This window comes from Macaca mulatta, chromosome X (genome assembly GCF_049350105.2).
Source record: "Macaca mulatta isolate MMU2019108-1 chromosome X, T2T-MMU8v2.0, whole genome shotgun sequence".
NCBI classification, from domain to species: domain Eukaryota; kingdom Metazoa; phylum Chordata; class Mammalia; order Primates; family Cercopithecidae; genus Macaca; species Macaca mulatta.
Genome location: NC_133426.1, coordinates 110,463,136 through 110,475,193, shown reverse-complemented (window position 1 = coordinate 110,475,193; position 12,058 = coordinate 110,463,136). Strand labels below are relative to the sequence as shown.

The window sequence follows — 12,058 nt, the reverse complement described above, 5'->3', positions numbered from 1 at the left end:
ACCACCACCACCAACGCCAAGTATTGGGTTGTATTGGAAACACACTCAAACATTCGATCATTTCTCATCCGTGTTGAATTTTACATAAAGATAGCCGCGCCCAATTCTTCAGTGCAGTATTTCCAATTATTGTGCCAGCATTCAACAGTGAGTTGAGTAATCCTTACCAGTGTGTCGCCACAAGATGGGCTTTCCCCGCAGGTCCAACCATGGCTCCTCCCCTGTACAGACTTCCAACAGTGCCACTCTCATCCAGTGCCTAGCCCTCCCCAGTTGCTATTCCCTTACCGAGCCCTGCAGTACACATGCCTTTCAAGACTTGCCTCCGAGCAATCTGCACTACTGATTTTGAGCATCATTCCACTCTATGGCAACTGAACTGATGCCAATTTGCTTTTCTGCCTCTCTTCTCTCCATTATCATACTAAAATGTACTATTTTCAAAGGTTCAACTTCTTTTTCTTCATTGTACTGCCTCCTCCCCCACCTCCACCCCCACCTCTAAGCATTCCCAACTAAATACAATAATTTAAATAAGGCTTTGTGGATGCAGGCACTGCAGATTCAGAAGGTTTCAAGTGTGTTAAAGAACAAAGAGCTGGGGAGTATTGGTTACAGGAATTCCTAATTCACCTTTCTGTCCAAGACTGAGACCCTGATGGGGAAAAAAAAAAAAAAAAGTCAATAAACTATCCTTAGAGCATGCTCATTAATGAGTTTGTGGGGGTAGGAAAGGGCAATTGCATCTCTCTAATATTTGACTCAGTTAGAGCCAGATCTTTCTCTGAATGGGATCAAAATCAGAATAAGCATTTTGGTCCAAATGCTTGCCCGATAGAGGACCCATAAGGGATGCATAAGGCATTTGACTTTCCTATTTACATATTTAGTGTTATCAAAGAATTCATTTGCCTGCTTAATGCTACCTTGTTTAAAGGTTTGGATTAAATCTGACATATTCTGGGGGAGGAAAAAATGATTTCATTTACTTTTATACTGTGCTAGTTCTTTTTAATTTAAGTACGTACTAAAGGACATCACATTCATTTTCAAACGATGAATGATTGTGGAGATGCCAGCGCCCACCGACAACATCAAGTGGAGATCATTATTCTGCTCTTGTTTTTGGTAGGAATGGGGAAATGTATATACTTCTTTTTAAATGTACGAGTAAGGGGAGGAAAACTCGAGCATTTCCCTTGACTTTCAACAGGTGGAATTCCCATTACGTCCCATCCAGAAAATGATCGAGTCAAGTTCATAACTTCTGCTCTTTAGTCACCTTATAAATGATAGTATTTGGACATCTTACAGAACTATGGATCTATTGTACCTTGGTATCAATTCAGAGGCATTAATTCTGGGGACCTACCTAATCAGTTAATTGGTAAACAAATATTTATTATCTCCGTGGAGGATCCTGGTGCTGCACACTGAAGGGGCTTCAAAGATGTAAACAAACAGTGAGCTTACTATCCAGGAATTTAAAATTGATCATGTAAGAAAGACAGGAACAGTTTGTTAACAAAATAAGGCAGTATAATGATATTATTTCAACTGTAAACAATGAGATCCTGAGCTTGCGTGTTAATTTGTAAACTTCCTGAGGGCAAGACCTTGCCTTAAATATTTATTAATTCCCAAAGGTATCTACGCCCAGTGGATGTTTGAGTGATGAAGCTTTGCAAAGTAGATTGGGTGGGAAGAAACCAGAAGCAGGGAGAGAACTTTCACAATAGATTAGATGTGAGAAGGTGTGGGCCAAAATGAGGATGGTAGCACAGGACTAGAAAAATGATACTTCAAGGGAAAATCAGCAGGATTGAATTAAGGCAAAGAGACAAATCTGAACTGTATTCATTTTTCCTTCTAGCAAATAAATGGGAATTGGAGACAGTAGAGGAGAGTGGAGGGTTTCCTTAGTAAGGACACAACACACAATAGGCACTATAGTGTTTTCTCAAATATCAGTAGCAAGATTGGACCAGAAGACCCTGAAGGTCCTTTCAATGCTGAGACTCTGTGCCATATGCAAATGTTCAAGCTTGTTGAGAAACAAGGCATTCTCAAATATGGAAGAAAGAGAAAAGGAAGAATTCTTATACTTTCACTAGCAGGCCCTTTCTGAGAAGGGTTAATACAGAGCCATAAGGCCCGCACCAGTGCATGAAAGGATGTGGAGGAGCCAGAGGAATAAAAATCTCAAACCAAATTTTTCAAAACATGCTTACAAATTTTTGCAAACTTCATAACTTTTCATTCTCCCCCAAATCCTGTTAAGTAGGGCAGGTATTATCTGCTCTATTTTTATGTAAGAAGATACTGAAACAGAAAGATTAAATGACCTGCCCAAGTTCATAAAATAAATGAATGGTGTAACAGTGAGGAAGACCCTGGCGTCCTGATTGCTGCCAGCTAGCTCAGTGCTCTTGACACTGAACCACATTGCTTTTCCTCTTTTTTCCTTGGCATAGAGCCTATAGGCCCAGAAGTTATGTGTGCACATAACCAAATAGGGAATGCACAAGCAACTGCAGCATTATCTCAGACAGTTATTAATACATCATCATTATTCCTGGAGCTGAGCATTTGGTTTCCATATTCACTCAGTCCTTGACCTGTCTATTGAGTTTATCTGCAACTGAGAGAATAGGGTCAGTGAGTCTTTTAATGATGTGAACACCTGTTTGCTAGGAACTTAAGGAAGCTCATGTGGCACAGATGCTTAATGCCATCAGAATCATGCCCAAGTTTGTACTTCTGTTACTTTTTAAAATGAGAGTTCAAGAGTTCTGCTCTGTAAAATTATCCTACAGACCAGTATAAAAAAATAAAAAGTGTGCTAACACTTGTTTCATCTCCATTTAAAGAAATGTTTGTTACTTGAGCTAATTCCAAAGACAGCAATTTGGGAGCAGGAAAAAGAGAACAACAATCAGGAATTGTAGGAAACTTGAGAATTCTGTAGAGTGTATATAAACCGAGAAGGAGTATAAAGCCTATCCATTTAGGGGATATTATTTAAATTCATAATTACTGATTTAGATATCTAATGAATCCTTATTATAAGTTTTATCTGTATTTAGAAAATAACATGAGATTATGAAGCAGCAGTTTCTTTTTTTTTTTAAAGCTTCGTTCTTCCTCAGTAAGAAATAACACTACACAGATCTAGGCACTGTTTTTCTTCTTAGACTAGTACTCTTGATGCTGCTTAAATAAGACTCTTGCCATAATGTTATAATACTAAATGAATGTATATTTAAATTCAGTAACACTAGCTAAATATTAAAACTGGTGTTTAAGACAGATGACCTACCGGGTGCAGCGGCTCACGCCTATGATCCCAGCACTTTGGGAACATGAGGCTGGCAGATCATTTGAGCCCAGAAGTTTGAGAACAACCTGGGCAACATGTTGAAACTCCATCTCTACAAAAAATACAAAACTTAGCCAGGCATGGTGGTGCGCGCCCGTAGTCCCAGCTACTCGGAAGGCTGAGGTGGGAAGATTACTTGAGCCCAGGAGGTCAAGCCTGCAGTGAGCCATGATTGTACCACTGCACTCCAGCCTGGGCGACAGAATGAGACCCTGTCTCAAATTTTAAAAAATAATAAATAAAAGAGAAATGACCTAAACTAATTAATAAAATAATTAGCCAAGATAATATACTTTATTGTAAACAGGAAGCCCACAAACACAACTTTTTTCTGCTCTCTAATTATGTGGAATCAATTGCAGAGACAACCTTGAGACAGACTGGTGAGTGCACTAACAACTTTCTTGGAGATGGGAACGTTGGTAGGTATAAAAGGAAGAAGTTTCATCTCTGACTTAGGATTTAAACATATCTTAGATTGCTCTGTACTTTCCTTTTCCTGAATGTCATCTATTGTGAATATCGTATACTTTCTTTAATTTGCTTTTACTTTGAATGGAGAATTCAATTGAGAGACAACATAAAAAGTAAAAAAATTATATAAATTACAAATTAGGACAAGTTAAAGTTCTTGGAATAAAATTATTTTGCTTATGTTAAGCCTAGGTAGTATTTTGAACTTTTATTTTTGAAAAGCACCCTTTATAGGTTACCTCAGGTTGCTGTGGGTTCTTTTTTTCTGACTTGAATATATTTTTATATATAGACTTAACATTATTTTATTATAGATTTTTTAAAATAATGTTTTCTATTCTGTTTTATAGCACCCTAAAAAGAAAGAATAAAACAACAACAGGAAAAAAAGGAAAATATTTAAATTGTGACAAAAACCCACTGGGTAGGTATTTCAAGGGGGCACACTGTGGATTTGGGATATTTTAATATTTGATCTCTTAAAAATGAATATTAGAAAAATATATAGTTAGTACACAGGCATTCCAAAATCGTTTTAAGGGAAACTAAATTTTGTAAAATTATATTCAAATATGTGTGCTTCCAGAAACTGTTTTGCATGCACTCCTTTGATTGGTGGTTCGTTTTCATCCCTTTGGGTCTATTGTATAAATATCATCCAATTAACTTCATCACTGTTGAGTTCCCACAATAGGCCTAGTGTGAAAGTACCTAACAGAATATAGGAAAAGGTAGTATTCATTCAGTAAGCATTTGATCTTTTTATTTTAAGATACATTGTAGGTATTCCATATGTAGACATGTTGTGGAGGTAACAAGTAGGTTACTGTATAAACATTAGCACTTTAAATTTTACAGTATGTTTTCAAGTGTTGCTATTATAGAATTAAAACCTAAATCCAAAAACTAATAAGCTATTCAAGATTTCCTTCCTTCATGACAGCTGTTATATTGATATCAGTCAATTATCATCAACTTAAATGCCATTGTTCCATGAAGAAAAAAATTACTTGAGAGGGTGTTCCTATCAATGCAAGTATAATGGGGTAAATGTCTGAAGAAATGAAACCTTGTTCTCTCTTTCAAATTCTGGGGTCCAGTCTAATTCTGGCCCAGACCTCTACCAACAGAATCAAGAATCCAGTTTATGTAGCTTTCTCTTCTCAGTAATTCTTGTATCCATCAGGAGCAGACTTCAAACCCCAAGTCAATTTCATCCTATTTGCCTATTGTTTGGAACTGTCCAAACCAGAAGCTAAAGTTGTCACACATTTGAGTGGCATTCCTGTTCTAGGCTTCCTCTCCTAGAATAGGGTCAGAACTGAACCAAATTACAGGACCATCTGCTAGTCCATTTACCCATGGCACTCAGCCATTTTCCTGGCACGACAAAAGACCTCAGAAAAACAAGACCTATTTTTCCCCTTATGCAAAATTAGTTTTATTTCTTCTGCTGTACTACATCAATTAATGAGCATAAATCAAGAGAAGTTGAATGAGAAGGCCTCATAATTCAGAGAAATTTGCTATGAAGTTGATTTCAGTTTCAGGTTTAACTGTTTCCCTCCTACTTTTCCTTTTATTTTCAGGTTCTCTTGGTTACAAACTCCTTCCCTTCTGGTGCTGCAAAAATGAGTGGGAAATCCCTGCTCTTAAAGGTCATTCTCTTGGGTGATGGTGGAGTTGGGAAAAGTTCGCTTATGAACCGTTATGTAACCAACAAATTTGACTCCCAGGCTTTTCACACCATAGGGGTAGAGTTCTTAAATCGAGATCTGGAGGTAGATGGACGCTTTGTAACCCTCCAGATCTGGGACACTGCAGGGCAGGAACGTTTCAAGAGCCTTAGGACACCCTTCTACAGGGGAGCAGACTGCTGCCTCTTGACCTTCAGCGTGGATGATCGGCAGAGCTTCGAGAATCTTGGTAACTGGCAAAAAGAATTTATTTACTATGCAGATGTGAAGGACCCTGAGCATTTCCCCTTTGTAGTTCTGGGTAACAAGGTAGACAAAGAGGATAGGCAAGTGACTACTGAGGAGGCGCAAGCCTGGTGCATGGAGAATGGGGATTACCCTTATTTAGAAACTAGTGCCAAAGATGATACTAATGTGACAGTGGCCTTTGAAGAAGCTGTCAGGCAGGTGTTGGCTGTAGAGGAACAGCTGGAGCATTGCATGTTGGGTCACACCATTGACTTGAACAGTGGCTCCAAAGCAGGGTCTTCGTGCTGTTAAAGATAGGGAGCCTTTTAAAAATGTGCCCCAAATTGGTCAGTCAGTAGTGTAAGAATAACTGTGCCCCTCTAAGAGTGCGCACACACACACACACACACACAAGAGGGTAAGAGACAAGGTTCTGATTGTGAAACAGAGCCTTTCAAATTGAAGTGTAGATCTATTAAAAAAAAAAAAAAAGAAAAGAAAAGAAAGAAAAAAAAAGCTCTATCAAGCCAAGTGTATTTTGTGTAATTTCTGCTATTTCCCCTTCATGTGTGTCTCAGGACATATCAGAAACTTTTAGTCCTGAGACAGTTAAATATTTTTTAAATCACAGTTTAGACCTAGAACCCAGCTGCATGAAGGAGTTAAAGAGCTACAACTATTTCTTAAAGTGTTCCATTAATCAACTAACAAATGTCACTATCAGACTCTTGCCAAGCAGTTTCTGACATTTCTGCCAAAGGGGAAAAAATCAGACTTTGAGCTGTATTACAATAAAAATAATAATGCAAATAAGGATTCCTAGGCTTGAACTATAAAGAAGTTGTAATGATTAGGAGTGCAAAAGTATAATGATATACACTGACTTGTTTAAATCCTTATGTATGGTTTGCTTCCATCTGAGCTTTTCAAAAAATACCATCTCAGTAAGAGATACTCTAATGACCCTGGCAATTGATTATACTTCTTGTGTTTGAAGTCATAGGATACTAGTGAATGGATTATGCTTAAATATGCCAACCACCTTTGCAAATAAATGGTTGGTCTGCTTTTCCTTCCTAAGTCTACTTTTGCTGCATAGAGATGTTGCTTCTCTGACAACCTCTTACCAATTTAGCAATGCTGCTTAGTATATGAAATTGGATGCAGTGCTCTCTGCTCATAATTTAGATGGTCCTTCGATCCAACATGCTGGGCTCATGGAGAAGGCTTCAGAAAAGATTGGGGGATAATGAACTTTTCTCACAGGGCTCCTTAACTCAAATATTTATTGTAGAAGAAGGAACTGGTTTCTTATATGTTGCACTGTATGTTAAACTAGCCTAATTAGGACATTGAAAGTGACAGAAGAGCAGATTTTAACCCAGTGTTAGAATGAATTTCCCATAATCAGAGTTGTCCAACAGTGGAATGGACTGCCTTAATAATGAGCTCCCTGCCTCTGAAAATATTCACTGGATGACCATCTGTTAGAATACCATAAAAAGATTTTCTGTACTGGCTACATGTTCCATATAAAGTCCTTTCTGGCTCTAAGTTCTATGAATCTATAAATTACATCAGTGCCATGCTGTGGTTAGATTTATCTGATGATAATAGCTAAGACTATGGAGAGGGACTTTTAAAATTCTCAAACCATTCTGTGATCAATCTTTAACAGCAACTACATAGCTCTTCCTTTTGCTTTTGCACTGTGGCAGGAAAAATTCTTGAGCTCTGAGTAATCTTTATGTGCACTGATAAAAAACATCTTAAAGCTCCCATGTTAAATATAAAAATGGTTTGACAATTTTTGATTACCATGACTGCCAGTTATATACTGTATTATGAATATGCAGTGTGGTTCTTCTTGGTTGATCTGTTTATCCTGCATAGATTTTAATCTGTACTTTAAAACATCTATGATAAAAAATAGTGACAGACAGAAATTACCCCAAAAAGAGACCTAGGCCAGGAAGGGGGTGGGAGCTTTCATAGGAATACAGCCTAGAACTCTCCATTGTAGCCACATATGGAATCAGCCTTACTTACATGTAGGACCTTTGTGCTTTAAGAGCTCTGGGACATATTGGCAAAATAGAAAAAAGAGGACAGTATTTCAACCCAGTCATACTCAATATTTCCAATTAAGATATAATCCTTACCCCATTGTTCAATTAACTTTGATGCCAGAAGTCAAAGCCAGAACTGGGGCCCCACAGCTCTTAAGTACTGGTCCCTATCCTGCCTATGCCTATAGCCAGCCACACTGGTTTCCAAGTTCTATGATCATTTTGCTACAATCATGTTAGGGTGAAAATCTGTACGTCAGAACTGTTAAATGCTAATTATTTTCAAGTGCATGAGACCTGGGGCCTTCTCTTTCTACTTGCACTCTGCTTATACTAGTTTCTATTTGTAGATCTCAGGTCTTCATCATAAAGACCTCCATCAACTCACAAAAGTACTTGTCTCTGTTAGAGTGGCATGTGGTCATTTGAGTTAAAAAAAAAAATTACATGGGTGTCAGATTCATAGGCATCCTGTCCATCTAAGACAAGTGTTAATCTTATTGGTCTATCAACTGGAGCCCCTTTCCTCTTAGCCATACCATTGTTTTCTGCCAAATTACCACTCAATATCTTAATGAAAGCATTCAACATTAAGTGACATAAACAGTGGCATTTGGGTAAGCAACACTCAGTGGGGTGCTGACATATAGTTTGGGTAAGATTAAAAAACACCAAAGGCTGAAATCTGTGAGTACCAAGAACTGTGCATATAGGTTTAGAAATTGACTGTGTACCCTAGAATGTGCAGTGTAATATTTTCAATAGGTGTTTTTTTAAGAACACTAGATTTTTGGAATAATATATTTCTAATTAGGACTATACTTCTTTTCAATGGTCTGTTAAAACATCATACAGAATATTTATTTAGTTTATTGTCATGTATTGGCTAACTTTCAGGGGCCTCAGATTCCGTGTGTCTTCAGTGGATTGATGAATATCAGGTTAATTTGTGCCTGCCCCAGCCATCTCTACTTTATTCTGAGGTATTCCACAATCCTCTTGTTGCAGGTGCTGCTAAAAAAGAATCTCAAAATTGTGTACCAATATTTTCTTTTGACTGTAAAAAATCATCTGTGTTAAAGTGAATAAAAAGTGCATTTTGAATAACCAACACACAATGTTTGTGCTTCTTCCCTCCCTTTGTCTTTTTGAGCAATGGGTGGGTGTGGTGGACAGTACTTATTAATCAAGTCACTCTTTCAGGCTGCACTGGATGTGGCCTCTGGATCATGTTTCATGTGGTACTCCAAGCAGCCACTACCTAGTGATCAGATACTGCTATACTGATTGTGAAGCAAACTCTAAAGATTGGGGCAGGGAGGTCCTTTTTATTTTATACCACTTTCTTTCTATTTATTTAGTTATTAGAGACAGGGTCTCTCCATTGCTCAGGCTGGAGTGCAGTGACACAATCATGGCTCATAGCATCCTCAAACTCATGGGCTCAACCACTTTCTAATGCATGATATATATTGGGACTGGAAATTGAATCTTAACTTTCCACTTTTTTCTTTATTATAATTTAAAACCATTACTTAATGGATACAATGTACACTATTCTGGTGATGGGTACACTAAAAGCCCAGATTTCAATCTGCAATATATCCATGTAACAAAACTGCACTTGTGCCCCCTAAATTTATACAAATAAAAGGAAAAAAATTATAATAAACAATGTTACATAAAAAAATAAATGTTAAACCATCGCAAAATATAAACAGAGTAGACATATTCCCTTTATTTTCCTGACTGGTGAATTGTCCAGACCTTAGGAAAACATGAAAATATAGGTGAAACAAATAAGAAAAGCAAAGAATAATTTTGTTAAATATTCTGTTCTCTTGCCTCTCACATATTGGATTTTAAAGATATATTAGCACCCAATGACTTGAATATACATAATGGCAGTTTTTAAATTGGACACAAGTCTTTCCACAGCGTATATAGTTTCATTACATTGGTTCCATCTGCCACAGATTTCATTCTCTTCTCTTCTCTGTCTACTTTTGCCTGTTGCAACTTTGGGCAGTCGAAATTGGGGGTGGGGAATTTGTTGAAAAACAGATTTTTTTTTCCACATGTACCATTTCCATCTCTGAGGATTATAATTTAACACATTATCAGACCATGCTTCAAATGCAGCACCCCAAATCATTTTGACTAGTCTATAATGATGCAACTTTTAGAATATAGAAAGTCATAGATTTATAAGCCACTTAATAAGGATTTGCTCATTCGTAACTGACTTTTTTTTTTTTTTTTGAGATGGGGTCTCTCTCTGTCACCCAGGCTGGAGTGCAGTGGCCTGATCTCAGCTCACTGCAACCTCGGCCTCCCGGGCTCAAGCAAGTCTCATGCTTCAGTCTCCCTAATAGCTGGGATTACAGGCGCCCACCACCACACCTGGCTAATTTTTGTGTTTGTTGTAGAGACGGGGTTTCACCATGTTGGCCAGGCTGGTCTCAAACTCCTGGCCTCAAGTGATCCACCCCTCTGGCCCTCCAAAGTGCTGGGATGACAGGTGTGAGCCAATGTGCCGGGGCCAATAACTGATATTTTAAAAACAGAATACTAACTTCCTGTCCTTGCTGTTTTTCTGCCTGATTCATAACCCAGTGGGAAATCTCCTCTTGATGTCTTAAGAAACAGTATGGTCTCATTTTTTGGAAATGGTTTGGCGATAGTCCTTCCAGAAAGAGGAAGGTGTGGAATACATTATTTGTCTTCCATCTTGTAACTGTATTTTTAAAACACACTGGAAAATTGAGGTATCGATTCGAGTAATTTCAAGCTGGGAGGTGGGATGGACATCTCTGCTTTCATTTGAGTTACCCAAAGTAGATCTTGCAGCAATTTTTTTCCTCAGTGATCTAGATAATCATTTCACTTTTTTTCTGTCCTTGCTGTAGAAATGTAAAATTTACTACAGTGCAGTGTTTTTCTTACACTTGATTTTAGGGCAGATAAACTGTAATATACTGTCTTAGTCCATTTGGCCTGCCTTAACAAAATACCATAAGCTTGGTAGGCAATAAACTACAGAAATTTATTTCTCAGCTCTGGAGGCTAGGAAGTCCAAAATCAAGGTATCCTCAGATTCAGAATCTGGTGAGGTCCTGATTTCTGGTTCCCAGATGGCACCTTCTAGCTGTGTGGAAGGGGGAAGGGGTTTCTCTTGGGCCTCTTTTATAAGGACACTAATCCCATTCATGAGGGATTCACCCTTGTGACCTAATCACCTTCCAAAGGCCCCATCTCCTTATAATACCATAACATTGGGGGTTAGGATTTCAACCTATGAATTTTGGGGGGGGGACACAAACATTCAGACCATAGCATACACCTTTTGATAAAACTATAATGTGCATGATTTGGGATATTCACTAATGTTTTATTTTTCCAAACTGGTCACTTTAATTTCCTCAAGTTTCCATCACCAAAAGAACTCTCATTCTTTACTACTTTCTCTTTAAGAGAAGGAAGGGATAATGACAAAAGCTACGCATGTTTACGAAATAAAAGAAAAATTATTAAATGTCCTCTTACTGATATGCTTGCAAAAACTGGTGAGCAAGGATCTCTTATTCTGCTAGTGATAGTAGTGGTAATAATGTGTGAAAGGGTTTTTTTTTAAGGGGGCAAGAAGTTACTTAATATTTTCCCAGTGAAAACAAGCATCTTCACAGCTCAAGATGTGGTGTCGTCACCTGTAGCCATATAGGAACTGCTGCAGTGATCTTTGTGTCTTCATAAATCTCTTTGCCTTCTCCAAGGAAACACAGAGAATGATGATTCAGTTATATATAAAAGCCTTTTTAAACGGTGGGTTTTGTGTGTACAAGCATGTGTATTTTTAAGTAATCTGCCAGTTCCTTTCGTGCTCTATGAACTATGGGTAAATGTGTAATGGGTCTCACTATAGCGCTCCTGAATTTTAATCAGACCTGCCAAGCTGTGCCGCCTCTAGTTAATTGATTGATAAAAAGAATTGGGAAATGCTGCCTTAATGAAAGAAATAGCTCTTAGTTCAATGTTAGCTATATTGATTAGAGTAAAAATACAAATCATGCCTTCCTGTGGTGCATTCATGAGGAAGCAAGAAACAGGCTCATATCATCTCTTTTCTCTTACATTGTTCCTGGCTGCCTTAGAAACGACATATCCAAGGGTGTGTCCTGTAATTTGCTGTTTGCATAATATTGTATTGAAGG

The 12,058-nt window shown here is 37.9% G+C and overlaps 1 protein-coding gene across 5 annotated transcripts in view; it reads left to right on the top strand.

The window, feature by feature from the left end:
• The window catches only part of RAB9B (RAB9B, member RAS oncogene family), a 109,339-nt gene that overhangs the window by 77,119 nt on the left and 20,162 nt on the right, over positions 1-12,058 (top strand). For 3 of the 5 annotated variants that reach the window (XM_028841699.2, XM_028841697.2, XM_015127877.3), the window contains 2 exons: positions 4,204-4,277; positions 5,443-8,960. The exons of 1 other annotated variant lie outside the window; for it this stretch is intronic. In XM_028841699.2, the coding sequence (XP_028697532.1) occupies positions 5,485-6,090 (606 nt within the window). In that variant the 5' untranslated portion in view covers positions 4,204-4,277; positions 5,443-5,484 and the 3' untranslated portion in view covers positions 6,091-8,960. 5 annotated transcript variants of the gene reach the window in all.